This window comes from Heterodontus francisci, chromosome 20 (genome assembly GCF_036365525.1).
Source record: "Heterodontus francisci isolate sHetFra1 chromosome 20, sHetFra1.hap1, whole genome shotgun sequence".
NCBI classification, from domain to species: domain Eukaryota; kingdom Metazoa; phylum Chordata; class Chondrichthyes; order Heterodontiformes; family Heterodontidae; genus Heterodontus; species Heterodontus francisci.
Genome location: NC_090390.1, coordinates 64,369,703 through 64,394,293, shown reverse-complemented (window position 1 = coordinate 64,394,293; position 24,591 = coordinate 64,369,703). Strand labels below are relative to the sequence as shown.

The 24,591-nt window shown below is 42.0% G+C and overlaps 1 protein-coding gene across 5 annotated transcripts in view; it reads left to right on the top strand.

The window, feature by feature from the left end:
- Positions 1 to 24,591, top strand: part of ablim1b (actin binding LIM protein 1b) — a 497,169-nt gene that overhangs the window by 429,152 nt on the left and 43,426 nt on the right. For all 5 annotated transcript variants that reach the window (XM_068052960.1, XM_068052959.1, XM_068052954.1 and 2 more), the window contains exons 13-14: positions 4,011 to 4,140; positions 21,379 to 21,426. In XM_068052960.1, coding sequence (XP_067909061.1) covers positions 4,011 to 4,140; positions 21,379 to 21,426 — 178 coding nt within the window. The remainder of the gene's footprint in view (positions 1 to 4,010; positions 4,141 to 21,378; positions 21,427 to 24,591) is intronic.

Sequence of the window (24,591 nt, the reverse complement as noted above, 5' to 3'; positions counted from 1 at the left end):
AAACTTGATTTTTTTTTAAATTTTTGCTTTAAAAATATTCTTTGATATATTTAAGAGTGGTAACTTGAAGTTTGATTAATACAACTGAAAATGAGTTTACCACAAAAAATTAAGTGTTTTGAATCACAGGGCTGCATTTTAAGAGTTCGCCCTGAAGTAGGCGGTGGACTTATTACAAAACATTCCTGCCTCCCCACCCCCCCACCCCCTCCAGAATTTGTTTATTACGAATTTGACCATCCCTCGCCTCCGCTACAATGTTTGGCAGCTTTGCCCTTTACCCCTTCCCATCACCTCCCCCCTGACCAATCCACAGCGATGTCACCCCAATTCCCAACCCCCCCCCACCTTCTGCACAGAGCAAAAGCCTTCCTCCCCCCCGTCCCTCCCCACAGGTGCCATGCCACGCTTCCCCGAACAACCGGGATTCAAAGGTGTGGCATTTTTGGCACCCCGAATAAAGATCAGTGTAGCGATCAAGGAGGCGATGGGACCCTCATTAAATCAAGTATGTAAATTAGTTTACATATTTAAATGGGGGACTCGCCGCCAATACTCTCCAATACTCTCCACTTGCCTGGATGGGTGCAGCTCCAACAACACTCAAGAAGATCGACATCATCCAGGACAAAGCAGCCCGCTTGATTGGCACCCCATCCACAAACATTCACTCCCTCCACCACCAACACATAGTGGCAGCAGTGTGTACCATCTACAAGATGCACTGCAACAATGCACCAAGGCTCCTTAGACAGCACCTTCCAAACCTGCGACCTTTACCAACTAGAAGGACAAGGGCATAAGATGCATGGCAACACCACCACCTGCAAGTTCCCCTCCAAGTCACACACCATCCTGACTTGGAACTATATCGCCGTTCCTTCACTGTCACTGAGTCAAAATTCTGAAACTCCTTTGCTAACAGCACTGTGGGTGTACCTACCCCACATGGACTGCAGCGGTTCAAGAAGGAAGCTCATCACCCCCTTCTCAAGGGCCATTAGGGATGGGCAATAAATTGTGGCCTAGCCAGCGATGCCCACATCCCATGAATGAATTTAAAAAAAGCGACAGGGTGGCCGCCATGAGACCTCGCCACCGCCGCCGAGATCAGCACAAGGCCTGTCGCCATCGGTGATGGGCCTCCGCCACACCGATCTTCATTGCCCCCTCGCCCGCCAATGTTCCCGATCACGTAGGGGCTTTAAAATCCAGCCCACAGTATCAATCCACCACCTTTGAGTAACCCGATTTTAAATAACTGAAAATGACTTTTAAAAAATATATAAAACTATTTTCTAGTTATATTAAGGTTCAGTAACCCGTTTCTTTGTAATTAATAATTATATTGAAAACCTTTAAAATGTACCCTTTTGTGTTCTTGCACCTGAAAGATCCAGCTTAATTTTTGGAATCTCCTCAAAGGTCTGCAAACAAGCACAATTAGCAGAAACTCCCAATGGTGATTAATTCACCCCGGGGACATGGCCAGTTTTGTGGGTGAGGTCTGATTCTAGCCTGATGTTTTTAAAATTAGTGCAAAAGATCACAGGAACTCTAGTTGCCCAGCTAATTCATAGGTTCTTCCTAATCCTCCTAGTTCATGCTGGCACTTCTCTTCCCCTATCCAATTCAAACTATCACACTAATGCATCTGTCTTCCATTCAAGCTGATTTTCTTCCCTAAATACAGTTCAAGCTGGTTTGCTTTGCCCCTATCAGTTCAAGCTGGGATTTTTCTATCCTCCTTCTGCAGTTCAATCTAGCATTCTTCATTCCCCTCCTCTATCAGTTGATTCTGGCTCTCCTACCCTGTTCCTGCAGTTAGGCTAACTTTCACCTCACATCCCATCTTGCTTCCTCTTCCCACTGGCCACGTCCTAGTTCCCTCAACATGAGTGCTGCTCCAAGCTCTTTACCCCCTGTTGCTAGTTACTGTAATTAATCACCACTGCATGCTGTGGGTAAGCACTCTAATCTTGCTTGAATTCCCACCTACTTTGTGCAAAAGCATTTGATTGCTTAGACATCAGCAGCAGGCAAAAGGACCTGGGAGCCATAGAGTCAGATAGTTATACAGCACAGAAACAGGCCCTTCGGCCCTTCGTTTCCATGCCGGCCATCTAACACCTAACTATTCTAATCCCATTTTCCAGCACTTGGCCCGTAGATTGTATGCAATGGCGGTTCACGTGCTCATTTAAATACTTCTTAAATATTGAGAGTTCCTGCCTCTACCACCTCTTCAGGCAGTGTGTTTCAGATTCTAACCACCCTTTGGGTGAAATTTTTTTTCCTCAATTCCCCTCTGAACCTCCTGCACCTTACCTTAAATCTATACCCCCTGGTTATTGACCCCTCTGCCAAGGGAAAAAGTTTGTTCCTATCTAACCTATCCATGCCCCTCATAATTTTGTATACCTCAATCATATCCCCCCTCAGCCTTCTCTGCTCTAAGGAAAACAACCCTAGCCTTTTCAGTCTCTCCTCATAGCTGAAATGCTCCAGCCCAGGCAACATCCTGGTGAATCTCCTCTGCACCCTCTCCAGTGCAATCACATCCTTCCTATACTGTGGTGCTCAGAACTGTACATAGTACTCCAGCTGTGGCCTAAGTAGCGTTTGATACAGCTTCATCATAACCTCCCTGCTCTTATATTCTATGCCTCGGCTGATAAAGGCAAGTATTCCAATGCCTTTTTAACCACTTTATCTACCTGTGCTGCTGCCTTCAGTGATCTATGGACAAGTACACCAAGATCCCTCTGACCGTCTGTACTTCCTAGGGCCCTACCATCCATTGTAAATTCCCTTGCCTTGTTAGTCCTCCAAAAATGAATCACTTCACACCTCTCTGGATTAAATTCCATTTGCCACAGCTCCGCCCATCTGTATCATCCTGTAATCTAAGGCTTTCCTCCTCACTATTTATGACACCACCAATTTTTGTGTCATCTGCGAACTTACTTATCATACCTCCTATATTCACGTCTAAATCATGAAAGTACACTACCAACATCAATGGTTACAGCACCGATCCCTGCAGTACACCACTGGTCACAGGCTTCCACTCGCAAAAACAACCCTCGACCATTGCCGTCTGCCTCCTGCCACTAAACCAATTTTGGATCCGATTTGCCAAATTGCCCTGGATCCCATGGGCTCTTACCTTCTTAACCAACCTCCCATGCAGGAACCATACTGACTTTTACCCACAAAGATAGACACTGTCCCAAAAATGCTTACATGAAATACAGACAGTTGGCATATATAGGAACATAGGGACTAGAGTAGGCAATTCAGCCCCTTGAACCTCTTCCACCATTCAATTAGATCATAGCTGATATGCATCTCAACTTGATTTACTTGAATTTGCTCCATATCCCTTAATATTATATTATTACATATATATTATGTGTAGTAAAGTTGGTCATAAAATCTCCCAAATATTTTAATTACTGTTGTGTTATTTAATAATGGTTTGTGAGTGTACAGAACCCTTTTATTCCGCTCTCAGTTCTTGCATCTTCTCAAAGCCTGCTGTCAAGCCTTATCCAAAGCTAATCAAAGCTTGGCCATTAGATGGTGCATGATGCACTTTAGGGACAACTCTCTCTGCTCCAATACTCCCTTCTCATGCAGGGGTGTCTGGTGTTGCCTGAACACTTCCCCTCGGAAATGCAGTATGACATTGGGAGCTAAATAATATTGTGGGATGAACCTTCATTGCCACAGTGATGAGCATCCAAGGTGCAAGCAGTTGTGCTAAACTGCAACATTCTTGGAAAATATGTTGGCAATGATGAATGGGTCCCTTAGTGACTTCAACTGTTGACTCTGTCGCCTCCAACTTTCATTATTAATACATTCACATCATTCTGTTTTAATTCACTGTTGAATTCTGTGTACGCATTCCAGCAAATGTCACGCTGTCTTTTTATAAAATAGTATTTAATATAACTCTCTGGCTTGTCTGACCTGAGTGTGAAATATATGCAAATATATTTTAGGGATACCACGATGCACGTGATCGAGTGGTGCACAGGTCCTCCAGTCAGGGCTCCATCAGCTCTCCTGTCTACAATCGCCACAGTTATACACCCACTGTTGCCCGCTCTCCACAGCACTTTCATAGACCTGGTAAGTGAAATATATCCAATCACAAAACTCTAAACCCAAAAGAAAATGGGGAATTTTTTTTTGTTGAAAAAATAGGTCAAAGTAGTTCTAACAATGGACAATTTTATTTCAAATGGACAATTTTATTTCAAATGGCCAGTCACAGTGAGCTTTCTTGCAGGTTTGAAAAATCCTTTTGTATTTCTCAGCTCTTATACTGCTTCATGTTTGAGAGGAATTGTGGCAAACTGCATATTGAATGAGTTGTGACATTTTCAAATACAGCAAATTACTTTTTAGTGGTGTTCTCATTTTATTTGGTGCTATAATGCTTCCCAGGATGTTCTAAGTTTGTAAAAAAATAAGCATATTCTATTGAATTATGTAGATTCTGAAATTCTAAGCATTGTGTGATGTTTAATTTTCTGGAGCTCACACTCAGCATGTACACAGGCATAACATTGGCTATTTTCAGGTAGGAGCCTGTGACCCTTGTCTCACGTACAGTCTGATTGACAATACAAAAGATAAACAAATATCAAAACATGTGGGTTGATTTTAACCCTAACTGCCCAGTGGAAACCAGGCAGATGGACAGTTATAGATGAGTAGTATAATTACCTGCCTGGACATGACCCTATACCACTGTCTTGAATAAGAATTAGCCGGGTTTTGTAGCAGATGCCTTCTGAATTTGTGCACACTAGGGTCTTATAAGTTCAATAGGACCCCAATGGCATTTTAACTGGGGCCTTGAGCAGGGAAGCTTTTCTGCTCGGATGAAGTAGATTAGCAGTTGGTGGGAAAGATGAAAAGGCCTTGCAGCTAACTGAAAGAATGTTCTTTGTGGGGCCAGAATGAGCATGTGTTTCTGCTCCAGATAGTGGGGGGAATTTTATCCTGGCAGCGGGGTCTCGATGTCCGGAGAAACCGACACCGAGATCCCTGTGTTGCCTCTTTTCTGGAAGGCCTGCTGAATTGAGTGCCAATTAGACAATTAAGTGGACAGCGGCGGACCTTCCATAGGATCTAGGACCTGTTGCCAGAGATCCCGCCCTTGGAGAGCTGGCGGCCAATCAGCGGAGGCGGTGGCTGCTGCTGTAGGTGACCGTACCGGAGGCCAAGGAGCAAGGCCTCAGGTAGGAGAGGGTGAGAGGGGTCTTGCAGGGTGGGGGCTGCAGGGCGGGAGGGGTGTCAGCAGCAAGGGCAGGGGGGTGGCCCTCAGCGGGCCCCCTCCTTCTCAATGCCAGGTCCCACATTCAGGCACTAAGTGCCTTTTAACAAGGGACCCCCACCCTGGAGCCAAGAAGCAGCCCGCATGGTTTTTCGTATGTGCTTACTGACAGGGCCGCCCACCACACGGCTAAATGCAGGAAGAGGCCCTTAACTGGGGGTTAATTGCCCAGTTAAGGGCCTCAATTGATGGCAGAGCGGGAGGCCTCACCGTGCCCCCCCCCCACCACCCCACCACCTACCACAATCCCACCCAATTTTATGCTCCCCCCGTCTCCAAACCCATCGCAGGGGAGAGCATAAAATTCCCTCCACTGTGTCCCCAACCTGTGATCCTCCCAACACCCCTTCTCCACCACTTACCTGGAAGTCACAGGTGGCTGCTGGCAGCCACTCTGCAACCTCCTCCTGTCCGTTCTGGGCAGAAAGTGGACCAATGGCATTTAATTGAGGCCTGAGAGTTAAACGTTCCTGTGCCTGAAACTTAGGCCAGCAATTGCATTTTATATTGACCTGGTGCTCCCACCTTCCACCACCCTGCCGTCCCCTCCACCCTAAACCTGCTCTGGGTAAATATTGTCTTCATGACATGATTATACCTCAGGTGGGGTTATTTTGGGAAACAAAATAAGAAAACTTTTGAGGTAATGAACTATTCTATTGTAGTGAGTCTATTTAATTACTATACTAAAGTGTGAAAATGTGAGGTTCTGGTACAGCATCACTGGAGAATTTTCCATTGTTGTAACAGCTGGATTCTGCTACGTTATAATAGTTCAGGGAGCTGCATCACTCAAAATGAAGAATAATCTGCAGGTACAAAAACAAGAAACGCTGGAATCACTCAGCAGGTCTGGCAGCATCTGTGGAAAGAGAAGCAGAGTTAACGTTTCGGGTCAGTGACCCTTCTTCGGAATAATCTGCAGGTGTTTGGGTAGTAACTGGCTGGGAGACTATTCTTGTGGTGCTGAGAGGAAATTGGTAAAGTGAATTGCTTAAACAGAAATTGCATTGCATATCTCCCAATTACAACAGCTTGGAACTGCTTTTGCATTTTTGCCACTTTTTTCCACAAATTTATTTCGCTTAACAATTGTAGCCTTTAACTTCAGTATATATTAAGGTACAGCATTGTGTTGCAGTGCTATGTTTCGCTTGGTCTCACAATTTAACACAGAGCGCCCATCGTTCTTTTATTCTCGCCCCCCCCACCGCCCCCCCCCCCCACTTTGCTTTCCATCTGATTGGCTTTTTCTGCTGCAGAGCCGCTCTTTACTGGTGTGCAGTGTTCTCTGTACCTGCACAATAACAGTTGTAGCTCTAACCACAATGACTTCTCCCCGTTCCAATGCAATGTCATGCCCCAAGTCAGTAAGAGCCAAGCTTTGCTAGCCAGGATAATATCCTAATTATTGATCCTGGGATCACACAGCAACTCTTTACAATTGCTCAAAATTGAATTTAATTCTGTTTGGCATTTTTTTCTGAAATATTGACAAGTATCCAAACTTATCTTTTCTAACATAGGGACAGGAGTAATCCATTCAGCCCTTGGAGCCTATACAACCATTCAATTAGATAGCAACTTAATTTACCTGCCTTGGTTCCATATCTCTTAATACCATTACCCAACAAAATTTTATCGATCTCCGTTTTTCAATTAGCCTAGCCTCAACAGCTGTTTTGGGGAGAGAGTTCCAGATTTCCACTACCTTTTGTGTGAAGGAATACTTCCTGACATCACCCCTGAATAGCCTAGCTCTAATTTTAAGTTTATACCCCCTTGTTCTGCACTCCCAATCCCTGTCCCCACTAGCGGAGATACAGTAGATAGAAAAGTATCAAATCCTTTAGTCATCTTAAACACTTGAATTAGATTACCCCTTAATCTTTTATACTCAAGGGAAGACAAGCTCAAGCTATGCAATAATACAATCTAAATGGATTTAATAACAATAGGCATATACTGAATCAAACTTTGCAAATCTCTGCAAACATGTTAAATCTCATGGCTCTTCATGGCCCTTTGTTGATTCTGTGCCTGTGACAGTCAGCAGCTTTAATTGTACATATTTAAGTATAAAGCAGACAGAGAAAATGGGTTCAAAATGATTTGCAAAATTGCACACCCCTATTTCTAGATTCAGTTGAGTCAATGAAAAGACTAAATCCCTCGACTCTTGTCATTTTCATTAGGTACATATGTTTTCACTTAACCTATGGTTGCACCTGCACTTCAGCACCCATGTAAATTATATCATCAGAACACATCTTAAATTCATCCAGTCAATAATAAGAATTACGCAATTTGTAATGGGTTGATGCAATTCTGTAATTGCTGCTATTATTAGAAATTTAATATTCCTCAGTTTCAGGGATAATAGAATAATTGCATACATTGCTCTCAAAAACTATGTAATCCCCTGTATCCTTTGGCAGATCCTTTTTAAAAAATTAAAAATATTTAAAATTAACAATACAGCCTGCCAGCCATGGGTTTGATAGTTGTGACAAAGGAGCAACAACAATATTCCAATAGTTAAGTTTATATTAAATTTATGATTTGAACTTTTATTTTGCTATTGGTTCGTTATAGAGAAGTTCTTACAATTTCTGCACATAACTTTCCCAATTTCCAACACATTACAAATGAAAGCTAACAGCTCATTACAAGTACCTGAATAGCAATAATAACAACTTGCATTTATATAGTGCCTTTTACATAGTGAAATATCCCAAGGCGCTTCACAGGGATTTCAATGCCCACTGTTACATTGTGAAGCCTTACAGCCTTGCTCTAATCTGTTGAAGTACAGTGTATAAAATGAACATATAAAATGCATGGCACTATTACACGGTTTGGACAGTGTAATTCAGAACAGGAGTTATTTCTAAATACGTTTGCTGTTAAAAGTTATTACAATGACCGCTCTATACTTTAAGCTGCCACTACTGATAATATTTTCACTTTGCTGCCCATTATATACTTTGACATTTTCTTTCTCCAATGATCATAACACCATAACACAAAATGTTGTCAAATAAAAACATAGAATGTTCAGGCTTGATATTTCAATATTTCAGTTATTTCCTTTTTTACTTGTGACTTAAAATAGTAGCATTTCGTATAATTGATTTCCAAAGATGAGATTGTATTACTTTAGATTTTAAAAAAACTAAGAAATGCACAGTGGGTTGGCAGTCAGCATCAGAGAGCGATAGATTTACTTTCAGGTATGACCTAGAAAATGAATCCCTCTTCCTCTTCTAAGTGCATTTGACCTGTTGTGCATTCCCAATGTTTTCTGTTTTAAAGCTTGTTGCCATAGAACTGTGCACTATGATTTCATGAGTGATCGAGAACCTTCCACAATAGAAGAAGCTTACTACAAGAGTGAATCATTCTGCTTTGTTTAATACTAAGATGATGCACTGAGACACTGATACAAACACTAACATTTGGAGCAGCATATTGATTGAGATGTCAGGAGCAGCTTTTTTGTTAGAGCCAGAGAACTAAAATATATACTCAAAATGAAATTTTAAACAAAATGTATGAAATTTAAACAATAAAGCTGAACCTTTCAGTGAATCTTACATTGCAGGTGACTTATTAGAAAATGCTAAGTTCTTAATGAGCAGGGTTAGGCAACAACATGTTGCACCACAGACATTTGACAAAATTATTGACTCAGCCATGGACATCTTCTCTCTTCTCTCTCTTTGGCCTCCTTGTCTCGAGAGACAATGGGTAAGTGCCTGGAGGTGGTCAGTGGTTTGTGAAGCAGCGCCTGGAGTGGCTATAAAGGCCAAGCCACGGACATGGGGGCAATTAATCTGTATATAAAGTGTATAGTCATCGTAATGCCATCAAAACACAGTCTGATTTAAAATGTATTTCTTCCTATTTAGTGAGAAACCTGGCAATGTTTTTGCTTGCACAAGTAGTCAATGTCTGCCCACACACTTGATGTAGTGATGCGGAGAATCCGGATAGATGTCCACCTGTCAGGAGTGATCTTGATCTCTTTTTCTCTCCCTCACACTTTCTCCCCTCTCTGTGTCCATCTCTCTCTCCCCTCTCTCTCCTCTTTCACCTCCCTCTGTTCATCTCTTTCCCCCCTCTCTCTCTCCCCTCTTTCTCTCTCCCTCACTTTCTCTTTCCCTCTCTCTCCCCCCACTTCCCCTCTCTCCCATCTCTGTCTACCATCTCTCTCCCCCTCTCCATCTTCACCCTCTCCATCTTCACCCTCTCCATCTTCACCCTCTCCATCTTCACCCTCTCCATCTTCACCCTCTCCATCTTCACCCTCCCCATCTTCACCCTCTCCATCTTCACCCTCTCCATCTTCTCCCTCTCCATCTTCTCCCTCTCCATCTTCTCCCTCTCCATCTTCTCCCTCTCCATCTTCTCCCTCTCCACCTCCCCTCCTCTCTCTGACAGTTGCAGAGAGCGGGAACTCTCAGCTTTGTGGTTGGTCGGTTTTTTAAAAAGTTGCAGCCATCAGTTTCACTGTTGACGGCTGCTGAAGCAGAGACAGCGGTTTCTGAAATTGGGGACAAGTTTGTGGTTTCCCAGCATGTTTTTTAAAAAAAAAATCAGAACCCGTCAGGAAACCACAAACTTATCTGAAGTTCAGAAACTGCCATCTCTGCTTCAGCACCTGTCAGCTGTGAAACTGACGGCTGCGATTCTTTTTAAAGTTGGACTGGTCTGGGAGGTTAAGCCAATGGGAAATTTCTCATCCCTGAAATTACCAGTCATGGACCTCAAAATTTTTACCATGGACACTGGTATCTGTGTGCAGACATGTTGCCGACCCCTGTTGAAAAGAGGACAATGGTGGACGATGCACCTGTGATAAACCAACCAGTGCATGTGATGCCTTGTTGCAGGGTCTCAGAATGTTCTGCCCTTTATTTCTGTTTGTTCTGTCCTTTTCCCCATTCTCTTTTCTTTCCCATTTTCCTTTTTTATGATTTTAACTATTTTTATTACATTTCTATCCAACATAACCTAATCTGGCTATTCTCACAGATTTTTGATTTTTTAAAAAAAACATTTTACTTACTTTTCTTTCTGAGCTTCTATTTTGGAGGTTGAAGGCAGATTGTAAAAGTGTCCTCTGGCTGCAAATTAGCTCCAAAGGCCAACTCTTTAGCCATGTGTACTTTAGCATTCAGAATTTTGATCTGGTCATAATGCAGACACAATTTTCTTGCATCATCAATGAGTTGTTTTGTTGATAAAGTTGATTAAATGTACTCTGTTTACATACAATAATGTTATATGTCTCAGATCATTGCTCCCTATGTCATGTAATATTTCACAAAGTGTTCATATTTAATGATTGAGGCATGTAGCTCCAGTAAGAGATGACTTTGACCGTGTTTGATCATAAAGTAATAACAGCTCTTCCTGATGTGATATGTAGATCAAATGGCCTCAAGGGTTACAGGAGAGGGGCTGTTATGGATGTCAGACATCTGACTCCATTCACAATACCAATTATATGCAATTAATTTTAAGCATCAAAGGCAATTCCAATTTTATGCTCTTTTCATATATATACTGTACAATGCAGGTGTGATAGTCATTCCAAAATGGGGTGCTTTTGCCAATTACCGATTCTGCAAGATGTACTAGTTTTTTGTTTTCAGTGTAGAAGACTAAATGGACTATTTTGGAACAAAAGAGAAACACTGAGTCCTGATTCTTGACCTCATTTCACAGAATGTCATTGAGAACCAGAATATGTTACCCTTCAGGTGTGCAGCATACTTGCTGTATTCTGATTTTTCAATCCTGTTTACCTGTCTGTGTTTCAATATTTGTTGCAGCTGTTCCGTTCTACATAGGTATGTCATTGCCCATGGTTTTACTTTCAAACTGACACTTGCAAACACAGAAAACTTAGCAACATTGTGTTGCATTTTTCCTTTGCATGGTATGGATGCTGAAAAGGAAAACAGTTTTACATTTAACACTTAAAGGATTGAGATAAAGACAGATCTTGTAAGTCAAGCATGCTGAATTAACATTTTATGTGAAATGGTGTTGCCACACATGCATAACGTCCTCAACCTGGAGTGTTAGCACATTCTGTTTTGAACAAGGAAGTAATGTAATTTAACACCATGCCACAGAACACAAGAATAATGAATGTTTTAAGATTCTGCTCATCTGCATACTTAATTCGTGTGCTGCTAAAAGTTTCACCCTCACTGACCTACATTGGCTTCCAATCCAGCAGCGCCTCAATTTAAAAAATTTTATCTTAGCTTTCAGATTTCTCCATGTCATTGCACCTCCTATCTCTGTAACATCCTCCAGCCCTATAACTATTTGAGCTCTCTGTGCTCCTCCAGTTCTGGCCTCTTTTAGTCACTCCACCAATGGTGACCATTCCTTCAGCTGCCTAGACCCGAAACTCTGAAATTCCCTCCCTAAACTTCTATGCTTCTCTACCTCTCCTCATTTAAGAGCCTCCTTAAAATTCACCTCTTTTATCAAGCTTATGGCCATCTGTCCTAATATCTTCTTATGTGGCTTAGTGTCAAATCTTAGAGTCATAGAGTTATACAGCACAGAAACAGGCTGTTCGATCCATCGTGTCTGTGCCGGCCATCAAGCACCTGACTATTCTAGTCCCATTTTCCAGCACTTGGCCCGTAGCCTTGTATGCTATGGTGTTTCAAGTGCTCAGCTAAATACTTCTTAAATGTTGTGAGGGTTCCTGCCTCTACCACCACTTCAGGCAGTGTATTCCAGATTCCAAACACCCTCTGGCTGAAAACATTTTTCCTCAAATCCCCTCTAAACCTCCTGCCCCTTACCTTAAATCTATGCCCCCTGGTTATTGACCCCTCCACTAATGGAAAAAGTCTCTTCCTATCTAACCTATCCATGCCCCTCATAATTTTGTATACCTCAATCATGTCCCCCCTCATCCTTCTTTGTTCTAAGGAAAACAACCCTAGCCTATCCAGTTTCTTTTCATAGCTGAAAAACTCCAGACCAGGCAACATCCTGGTGAATCTCCTCTGCACCCTCTCCAGTGCAATCACATCCTTCCTATAGAGTGCTGCCCAGAACTGTACACAGTACTCCAGTTGTGGCCTAAGTAATGTTTTATACAGCTCCATCATAACCTCCCTGCTCTTATGTTCAATGCCTCAGCTAATAAAGGCAAGTATTCCATATGCCTTCCTAACCACCTTATCTACCTGTTCTGCTGTCTTCAGTGATCTATGGACAAGTACACCAAGGTCCCTCTGACCTTCTGTACTTCCTAAGGTCCTACAGCCATTGTATATTCCCTTGCCTTGTTAGTCCTCCAAAAATGCATTACCTCACACTTCTCAGGATTAAATTCCATTTGCCACAGCTCCGCCCATTTTACCAGCCCATCTGTATCGTCCTGTAATCTAAGGCTTTCCTCCTCACTACTTACGACAACACCAATTTTCGTGTCATCTGCGAACTTACTTATCATACCTCCTATATTCACGTCTAAATCATTAATGTACCCTACCAACAGCAAGGGTCCCAGCACCGATCCCTGTGGTACACCACTGGTCACAGGCTTCCACTCGCAAAAACAACCCTCGACCATTACCCTCTGTTTCCTGCCATCAAGCCAATTTTAGATCCGATTTGCCAAATTGCCCTGGATCCCATGGGCTCATACCTTCTTAACCAATCTCCCATGCGGGACCTTATCAAAAGCCTTACTGAAGTCCATGTATACTACATCAACTGCCTTACCCTCATCTACAAATCTAGTCACCTTCTCGAAAAATGCAATCAAGTTAGTTAGACACGATCTCCCCCTGACAAGGCCGTGCTAACTATCCCTGATTATTTCCTGCCTCTCCAAGTGGAGATTAATCCTGTCCCTCAGAATTTTTTCCAATAGTTTCCCAACCACTGATGTTAGACTCACCAGCCTGTAACTACCTGGTCTATCCCTGCTACCCTTCTTGAATAATGGTACCACATTCGCTGTCCTCCAGTCCTCTGGCACATTTCCCGTGGCCAGAGAGGATCTGAAAATTTTTGTCAGAGCCCCTGCTATCTCCTCCCTTGCCTCACATAACAGCCTGGGATACATCTCATCTGGGCCTGGGGATTTATCGACCTTTAAGCCCGCTAAAACATCTAATACTTCCTCCCTTTCAATGTTAATATGTTCAAGTATATCGTAATCCCCCTCTCTGATCTCTACACCTATATCGTTGTTCACCACAGTGAACACAGATGAAAAGTAATCATTTAAGACCTCACCTATGTCCTCCTGCTCCACACACAGATTGCCACTTTGGTCCCTAATGGGCCCGACTCTTTCCCTGGTTATCCTCTTGCCCTTAATATACTTATAAAACACCTTAGGGTTTTCCTTTATATTGACATCCACTGTTTTTTCGTGTCCCCTCTTCGCTCTCCTAATTACTTTTTTAAGTACCCCTCAACACTTTCTATACTCCTCTAATGCCTCCGCTGTTTTCAGTGCTCCAAATCTGCCATAAGCCTCCTTTTCTTTCCTGATCCAATATTCTATATCCCTTGACATCCAGGATTCCCTGGACTTGATGGTCCTACCCTTCACTTTAATGGGAACATGTTGGCTCTAAACCCTCACTATTTCCTCTTTGAATGACTCCCACTGGCCTGATGTAGACTTTCCTACAAGTAGCTGCTCCCAGTCCACTTTGGCCAGTTTTATCAAATTGAAATCGGCCTTCCCCCAATTCAGTACCTATATTTCTGGCCCGTCTTTGTCCTTTTCCATAACTACCTTAAATCTTACAGAGTTATTGTCACTATCCCCGAAATGCTCCCCCACTGATACTTCTACCACTTGTCCAGCTTCATTTCCTAGGATTAGGTCCAGTACTGCCCCTTCTATTGTAGAACTTTCTACCTACTGGCTCAAAAAGCTCAACTGTATGCATTTTAAGAATTCCTCCCCCTTAAAGCCTTTTGCACTAAGACTATCCCAGTTGATATTAGGTAAGTTGAAATCCCCTACTATTATTACCCTATTATTTTTACACCTCTCTGAGATTTGCCTACATATCTGTTCCTCTATCTCTCCCTGACTCTTTGGAGGCTTGTAGGACACACCCAGCCAAGTGATTGCCCCCCTTTTGTTCTTAAGTTCGACCCATATGGCCTCATTTGAGGAACCTTCTAAGAAGTCTTGTTTGGTAACACTCCGCTGAAGCACCTTGGGATGTTTTACTGCAATAAAAGCACGATATAAATATAAGTTGTTATTAATCACACATTTTGGCATCACAGTCTCTAACAGTGGCTAGAGCTATTACACTGCCATGTGCTGATGGTATTCTCAGGCAATTGTTTGGTGTTGGTGGTAAACAGAAATTTGGCAACCCAACTCCAAGGAGGCATTGTCAGTGCAGCTGCTAATACGTTTGGAGTTACTTTTACTGCTTGGCCTTTGGTCGGTGCTATGTTTGTGTTGTGGTGAAGCCTTGAATGGCAGAAACGCATATCTTTGGTAATTGTTTGGCTCAGGATGATCTTTAATTGAGAGATTTTACATGATATTACAGGATTATTTATATATTATTTTGAGCATGATGGTGTCTTATTTCTTTAAGGAATGCAGTAAGATCTATTGTAAAATCCAGTATTTAAGTCAACTTAGTATCTTTATTACAAGCTGTGTTATATATAATCAACCTCTTGTACTTTGTTGGCTTACAAAGAGAATGAAATATAGAATTTCTTATTAGATTTGACAATATTTCATGTAGAGTGAATTATGACTACTAATTTTCTTCAGTTTTATACAGACCAACTGAATAATCAGCTTGAAAAGAAGCCCTTTCAGAAGTGTAGCATATTCAATGATTAATGAAAGGGTAACATTCTACTCAGATAATCCAGTTTGTAAATTATTACCTGCAATAAGTGACTTCTTACTCGATTGATGGAAACTTTTCTATTATTTCACATAAAATGTAGTTTCTTTAACCCTTTGGGATTATTACACATTTTAACTTTAATATATAAATATGTATTTCATATTTATAAAGCCAAATTGGATGTTCAAGTATTGTATTATAGAATTATTCTAAAATAGTCCAGGAGCATTCAAATATTTCTGCACAAGTGTTAACATGGAATAATTTGTATATATCTTATTAGAAGCAAATCTTACAGTACATTATTTGTTGGAAGTTTATTTCTGAATTAACATTCTTTAAGTATGACTGAAGCTTGGTAGTTAAACTAGGATACCATTACAGTGTAAATGGATCTGCCTTGCTGTAAAGTCATTTTCAAATTAAGTTTCTTACTTTATAACTGCACATCTGTTTTTGTTGTATATAATGAAAACAAATCTATCCCATTCTCATTATACTTTACTCTTCTTATTGGAGGCAATGAGCCATCCAGTGGTCGGAGCTCCCCTCTCCCTATTCGGCCAGACAGCAGGCCTCTAACACCATCTTATGTTCAGGCCCCCAAACATTTCCATCTTCCAGGTAGGAATTAAATCACATCAGTTTCAGTGTTGCAGTACAGGCTGTAGCTATGTCTCTATTTCTATGTCCTGTCTCCATCTCTCCTCACAGATTCTTTGGATGTTAATTTTTTAAATCTGTGCTCACACTTACGAAGCAAGTCTATGCAGGCACTCACTAACACAGGCACTCTATAGAATGTGTGGGTTGCATACAGGTCACCTGACTGCTTCTACAGTGTTGTGTGTAAAAGGAATGTCAACATCTATTGGAATTTGCACCCATCCAATTTTGTCTGGAGATTTCTAAAATGGACTTGAAAGATTGTGTTTTTAAATAGAAATCCAATTCTTTGTTTTATAATGTACAGACATTAATTGTTAAGATTTGGATTGTTTTTGTTAAATGTTCTGTAGCAAACATTAAAATATGAGCCATAATCCCTAATCTACCTCTGTCCCTTTTTGGATATAACAAAAAAAAAAGCAACCTCTGTCCTGCATCTATCTTTATTTCAAAATTCATGTTTTTACCTGACAGTATGTTACTGAGCCTGGCCAGCTTGGAGCAAAACTATAGCAGCAATACCTGTCAGATAAATAATGCACTACATAGGCAGTACCTTTTCAATGCTTGTACATTAACCATTCTATAGGTCTGGATCTGTCAATTGAGTTTACACAGTTTGAAACTAGGTCTTTGTAAACAAATTTTGTGTGCAGTGAAAATGCATTAGGTTTGTAGGAAATGCAGAAAATACTAAACAGCTATTGTAGATCCCAGTTCTAAGCTGTTTGAATGTGGACGTATCAGCAACATTTAAATGTAGTAGTCTGACTACCATATAGATGTGTTGGTCTTTTGTAGGTCTGTTCCATAAGTGAACACTGAAAATATGGCACCAAAAGACTACTATCTTTAAACATGTGTGTAATTGATAAGAATATAAGGCATACATGGTAAATAGATATATATAGTTGTTTGGTAGTATAGAACTTGAGAATTGCTGAAAATAGAGACATGTTGTCGAAGATTTTCATCTTGCACTCATCAGGACCATACGTTAACCAATATAAGGGAAAACAACAACTTATACTGCATGAAAAGAGAGTGCTGATTGGTTGGCAAGTGAACTCTAATTGGTAGAGGCATCGTCATGGAGAATGCACCAGTTTACGGTGACTGACAGCTGCTAAGCTTGTTTGAAATTTAAACCAGGCAGCTTGACTCTGGTCAAGGCATTGCCCTGAGGAATGAACCAGCAAATGGCTGTCACTTATTTTGTTCAGCTGAAACAGGCGCAACGCCTGTACATGTTCTTTCTGTCTGCAAAGAACAGGGCCCTGTGTATTAATATATGTAGCTTCCAGTACGCGCAAATGCACCACACTGTGAACCCTACTGGCAATCTTAAATTGGTTGGCAGCGTAATTCTTAGCACACTGCCGATTATTGAGCAAATGTTGTCCAATCGTGGAATCACATCTAACGTTGGACTCTGTGTTTTGACAAAATATAAGCAAAATACTGCAGATGCTGGTATTCTGAAATAAAAACAAAAAATGCCAGAAATACTCAGCAGGTCTGGAGCATCTGTGGAGAGAGAAGAAGAGTTATCGTTTCAGGTCAGTGACCTTTCATCAGGTTTTGAGTTTTGCAAGCACGGGCTGGTTGGGTATCACCTTACCTTGCCCGTTGTGAATAGCGGAAGGGACATTTCGCGCTACTACTATGCAGTAGCAAAACGTGTGGTGTTCGCCACTAACAGGATGTTGCCGTCAAGCCAAAAAGACGTCCTGCCTATCACACAAATGAGTAACGTGATATATGAATTTCAATGCAGTGTGATACTAGGCCATACATCCCAATGACTGGCAGATCATATCAAACAACGTCCCTTCCACTGTTCGCAACGGGCAAGGTACAGGCCGTACCCAACGAACCCCTGCTCAGAAATAACAGTGCCCAACATTAGAAGTGATTCTGTGATTGGACAACATTTGCTAAATAATCCGCAGTGTGCTAAGAACTACGCTGACAACCAATTTAAGATTGTCAGTAGGGCTTGCAGTGTGGCACATTTACGCATACTGGAAGCTACGTATATTAATACACAGGGCCCTGTTCCTTACAGACAGAAAGGACAGGTACACACATTGTGCCTGTTTCAGCTGAACAAATTAAGTGACAGCCATTTGCTGGTTCAGTCCTCAGGGAAATGCCTTGACCAATCGGAGTCAAGCTGCCTGGTTTAAATTTCAAACAAAGCTTGGCAGCTGTCAGTCACCATAAACTGGTGCATTCTCCATGGTAACGCCTCTACCAATCAGAGTTCACTTGCCAACTCTTCTCATGCAGTATAAGTTGTTGTTTTCCCTTACATTGGTAAGAGGAGCTGATATAACTCTGTAGGGCAGGTGGTAAAACAGCCTTGACTCATAAAAACTGATTTACTTTGTATCACATAAGTAACAAAAATGCAAAGGAATACACTGCAGCAAGGCTCAGAAAATGGTACAACAAAATATTATTGATTTGAGCATTTAAGCTGACAATACAGGCAAAGGTAGGCTTTTGGTATAATGCAGTATTTTTTGGGACTATGCATTGAGAAGGTTTCCATGACAAATGGAATCCTGTTGGTCATGCGAAGATGTATTAATGTCACCATAAACATTCACAGAATCACGATCTATTCATACAAATTATTTTCTTATTACCCAGATTATTATTTGATATAAACAGATTGTGTCTCAACTGGATTCATTCTTCTTTGTTTTCCTCTTTTCCCCTCTTGTCATGATAGTTCTTAGGTTAAGGTATGGTCCAGCTGTCCTCCTGTAGCTTTCCTTAAGTCACCATTTTTGCTTGAGTCGAGATGGTGAGTGTCAGCAGAGTATTCCCCCAAGGGAGGCATCAAGGCCAATTATAAAACTGTCTTCAGCTGACATTCCCACGCATGTATTTTCCAGTGGGAATCTTTGTTCCAGTGGGAATCTTGGGCAGCATTCAGGAAAGGAAACTTTAACTGAGTTATCATTGCCCTAGTTCAGGCTAATTTGGGCACCCCTGATCCTCACCTGATTGAGACCAGCTAACTAAGCACAGACTGGGGACTGCGCCTGGGATCTTCAGATCTCGATCCCTCAGTTCCAAAATGGGCACTACATTTACCAACCAAATCAGGATTTATTATTCTAAGGCAAGTTATTGTATGTGTAAAAACTTATGCTTGAGAATTGAGAACTCCTTAAACTGAAGGAAGGAGCTGAGAGAACGAGCTAGGGCCAAAGCTAGAAAACTGCAAGACTTCACAAGTGGAGTCACTGAGACTTAATGAATAGTCAGGTTAGTGTACCAAGATGCTGTTGAGTCTCTGGATAGTTTGTTGATGCTATAGTGTCAAATTTGCAACCCTCAAAATCAACTTTTGACCCACAGAAGGACCAGTTCTGCTGGCTGTCTCAGGAAAATTAAGTATTGCCCTGATATCTTCTGGTGGAATATAATCACAAGAGATCAAAACATTTCCCACCTACAGACAACAGAGGTAGTATATGAATTAAAATAGTCAATTGGCAATACAGAAATGGATATGGTCTGTTTGAGACGGCAATGGTGAAATAAAAGGGCGGCACAGTGGTGCAGTGGTTAGCACCGCAGCCTCACAGCTCCAGGGACCCGGGTTCGATTACGGGTACTGCCTGTGTGGAGTTTGCAAGTTCTCCCTGTGTCTGCGTGGGTTTCCTCCGGGTGCTCCGGTTTCCTCCCACAAGCCAAAAGACTTGCAGGTTGGTAGGTAAATTGGCCATTATAAATTGTCACTAGTATAGGTAGGTGGTAGGGAAATATATAGGGACAGGTGGGGATGTCTGGTAGGAATATGGGATTAGTGTAGGGTTAGTATAAATGGGTGGTTGATGTTCGGCACAGACTCGGTGGGCCGAAGGGCCTGTTTCAGTGCTGTATCTCTAATCTAATCTAAAAAAAAAAGCATAGGTCTTTGGGTTTTGTCCCATTCCAACACACAGTTACTTCTTCCCTATTCGGAAATACAATTTCCAAATTGAAAACCAATTTCAAATAGACAACATTTCTTGGCAGATCCATGCACTGATTGATTAACTGGAAGGATACAGCCATTCTAAAGAATCTTGTGTCAGTGTTTTAGATCTCTCTCAGCACATTGTGGTTTCTGTGTGTTTTAACGTTTATTTGTCACATCAGCAACAATGAGCCTGTAATGCTCCATGAGCCAGTGTTCTGCTTCAAGCAGTTTATTATTGAAGTACATCACTGGTGATTATGTTTGAGAGACTTCCCTTAATGAATATAGAGTAAACTCATAATCCCAAATAATTTATCCTGTTGATCTCAGTTCCTTCCAGTTAGAGCTGGAAAGGTAAGATTTGTGTCAGTTTATTTTAAACTTGTTGACTTTGAGCTGCTCAAGCACTGCTTCTTAAACTCTGATAGATGTCAGTCATATACGTGTTAAAGATTAAGATGTTGACTAATTAAAAACAGTGTCTAAACAAACCTCCTCCAAACTGAGTTCATTGTTGTACTCACTCTGCCTAATGACGCAATGGCTGTCAGATAACACATTAGCCCTACACAGTGACGCACTAAATCTGCCTGGTGACACACTGACCTAGTGTAATGTCATACCAATGTTGCCATGTCTTGTGCTGCACTGAGCCTGTCCAGCAGCATACTAACCCCAGCCTGTGCTATACAGGCAGTTCCCGGTTGCATACTGAGCTGCACTTTACAATACCGTTGCAGCCAAGAGTTGTACGAGCCCTGCCCAGTGACGTAATGATCCTGTCTGATACTGTCCCTCTGGAGTTGTACTTAACTTGCGTAATGACAAACTAAGCCCGAATGTCACTATTAACCCTGACTAATGCTAAAATGAGTCTGTCTTGGTGCTAGACCAAGCCTCCCATCTCCCATTCCATGTCAAATGATAATGGTAATCTTCACATTTAATATACATCAACAATCCTAAAGATATTCATATAAATCTGTGGCAAGCAACGTGATGCAGAACATAGCTAAAGCAGCATCATTCATAATTAAATTGTATTTTGAATTCTACTGGAGAAATGACCATGATCAACAGATGACATTTCAAATAGGATGTGGGCTGAATAATGTACTTAAATGAAAAACTTTAGAAGCAGAAACTCTGTGTGGCATACAAAGCTTCATGTAAAAAGTGAAAGTCTGAATCATAAACTGTGGCCATTACCCTTGTTCTGATTATTCATATATTGAAGCATTTGCCGTTTGCAGTCTTGGTGTCGACACAAGTTGTGTTCTGCTGTGTTGTTGCTGAAGCTAATTGTTGGCATCTCTTTGATGCATGCTAACATGTCACATTGACATTTGCTGTTATTTGTGTTGCACCCCGTATTAGATCACTGTGCCTTTTCAGCTTTGCTTGGTATTAATATCAGAAAGGATTCATTTTTCAATGGCATTATGTAATAATTAATAAGCTGTTTAATTTTCTTTCCACAGACCAAGGGACTAATATATACAGAAAGCCTCCTATCTACAAGCAATATGGTACAGTTCCTTCTTTGTTTTTGATTTCTGATAACTTCATATTATTACAGTACTGAATTCTCTTCCGCAAGTTCACCATAAAATAGCTCATTGAATGTATTTTCCCTGAGATATTAGTTTTGGTGAATGCTCAGAATCTCTTGCTATGTTAGCTGCTCGATAAGATGATAGTTGAAATAGTTTGCTTCATGGTCAGATGTTTATGAAATCAAGGGCTGAATTTTATTAGCGCGCCGCCAATGGAGGCGGCGCACTTTGAAGTTGGCAGTCTGGCCACGTGCAGTGGCAGCCACTGAGCCCCCATGATATTTTGTGCGGTGGCTCACATAAATGTTGGGGGCAGACGGCCGCTCCTGATGACATAGAAGAGGTGGCCACTCCGTCCCCGGCAACGGCGTCCGTCACCAACGCGCAGGCGCCGGCACCATTTTTAAAGAGCTTCAAGCCCTTCATCCGAATTTACATTTTTACAGATACATTTGTTTGACATTAATTTTGAAGATTTCAATTAAAGCTAAAATCTCCTCTACCACCCTCAGCCCCCCCAATGACTACATATTTTATTTTTGGGCCTTTCTCACCAAAAAAACTTTATTCCCAAGCCAAACTCTACCCCCCCCCCCCAAACTTAGTCACCTTTGTCCTTCAATCCCTTCCCACCATCCCCTCATCCAATAGAAACATTTTCTCCGCTTCCCCCCCCTCTCCCCACCCTGAAAATTTCACTCCTTCCCCCCTCCCCACCAGTGTCTCGCCTTGAATGTCCAAACGGGGGTCGGAAGGTGTGGGAAGCCGGAATATCGGTGTGGGACGGCCGCCTGATTCAGGTAAGTTAATGACCATGTATTTGTATAAGTTTTACTAGGCAAATGAAGGCCCCACCACTTGGCGGCGGCGGGGAATGGTGTGGTGGGGGGGGAGGGGCCACACCGAAGCCTCACTGCCACCGGTTAAAATGCGGCGGGGCCTTCTTGGCGTCGGGGGTCAAGGCAGGCCTCTCCTGGAGAATTTTCCGGGACCCCTGCCACGACCCCTGATGCTGGAGGGCTCATAAAATTCAGCCCCAAATCTCAGAATTAACCAGAAGTCAAATCCAGTGTGAAGAGTTTCAGTGATTTTCAATGAAGATTAATACTTTTGTCCACCTCAGCTCAGGCTGCTTCCCTCCCACCAGTCAAGCAGTGTTGGCAGTCCTGGAGAAGTCTGCAACCTTTTTTAGCACTGTCCCATTTAGTAAGGACACTACAGACAACCTGATGGCGGGCAAGATTGAGTATTAAATAGAGAAACATTTTTGGGAGAGAAGGATTTGGTGCATTTTCTTTTTTGCTTTCATCAGTAATGCAGAATGGAAAGCTTTTCCATTTTGGATCGAGTGTCAGCACCCTACTGCACCAAGGTGATTTTTTTTGTCGTTGACTTGCTTGATACATTATTGTCTCCCTTGATGAGATACTAATTCAGTCCAAATTTGTGCCTAGTTATGGACTTTTTGTGACCTAGACCCAGACTCAATTGGAACAAAATTGATGTTGCTGATCCCTTTTCACCAAAGCAATGCAGTCAGTAGAGAGAGGTGATTGTCATCCGACAGTCTGAGATGGATTCATATGTTGGTCCCATAGGTGAAAGTCTAGTGTGTTAACTGACTGCGCTGTTCAATATCCAATTCATCATTTTGAGAAAAATGACTGTGCCAGAGCTGTTTTTCATACTTGAATAGAGTTGTTCACTGTGCTTGTTTCCATCCATTTTATTGCATGCTTCAAAGTTGATACTAGATTCATTTTCTTGTTTTCCCATCATTCTGTTTGTTGTTTTGCTCATGTCCATGATTCTACCTCACTCTTCCATTAATATGTGCCTGCCTTGATTTCCCACTCATGTTAATGTGTAAGTACTGTTTGAAGTCATGTTGCTTGCAAATTTCCTTAACCTGTCAGTCTTTCTAAATAAGAACTAACTAATCTTGTAGTCTGTATTTTGCCAGATGTAGATGGCAGCAGATTATGGTTATTTGTAAGTTTAAATAATATAAACTCTTCATAGTTAACATTTAACTTATTTTTTAAACAAATCTGATAAATAGAAGAATTAAAGAGAAACCTCATCAGGCCTTTTCAATTTTAAATTCAAATTAAGTTTCAATTCGGTTTTAAAATTTGCATTAATCTATATAAAAACGGGAAAATTCACTAATCCCACCCTTGTATTCACACTCAAATGAAATGAGGATCAGATAGTCAACCTAAGTTGCTAACTATCTTTGACATGTGCTCGCTTTAGACGGAATCTCAGCAGCTGCACGGAGGCAGCTTTGGAGGTGGGAGGGTGGGGAATTTTTGAAATGTACATACCGGGTCTTCTGGCTGACATGTTCCCGCCTCCGAGCGATCTTGCCGGACGCGGGGTCAGACCGACACCAGCTCCCTGCCCGGCAGTGGTGGGTGGCTAATTGTAAGCAATTAAGTGCCCATTTAGGGGCAAATTGGTGATGCCAGTGGGATCTTAGCAGTGGCGGATGCGCCTCCCATTGAGGCCAAAGCTCGGCAGATGCCTGGAGGTGGCCTCCCGGCAGCAGGCTGGGGGGCCAGCAAGGCCTCCCTTAATCCCCCACACCATCTTGAGGCGCCCTCGTGGTCTCCCTCCTACATTTGCTTTGCCCACCTCTCCCAATGGGGCTTCCAGCTGCCCAGTGCCTCAGGCACTCACTTTGGCCCTCCTGCCTGCACAGCCTGCTCACTGTCCTTAATTGGATGGGGCTCGTGAAAGTGACCTGTTAAGTAGTCGGCTCTGGTAGGATCATGCCGGTGGGTGGACTCGGACATCACTGGGGTCGAGACCCGGAAAAGGTCCTGTCCCTTGTTTAAAAAACTAAGACAGTAAGTCTCCTACTGTAAACATGGGACTGATGAATTTGCTAAAGGTTGGAAAAAATTTTTGAAAAATTCCCTCCTCCCTCAACACATACTATTCCCTAGTGCCAGCATTTTATTGGTGGATATAGGGCATACCAACTACTGCTCATTGACCACTCTACTGTTGGATGCAGTGTTGACCTTTTAGGAATGAAGGATTTTTTTCAGCTTTTGGTAAACTAGCCTGTTTTCCCAGCAACTATGTTTCTTTAAAACTGTATTCTGTACCATAATAGTAATTGATTTG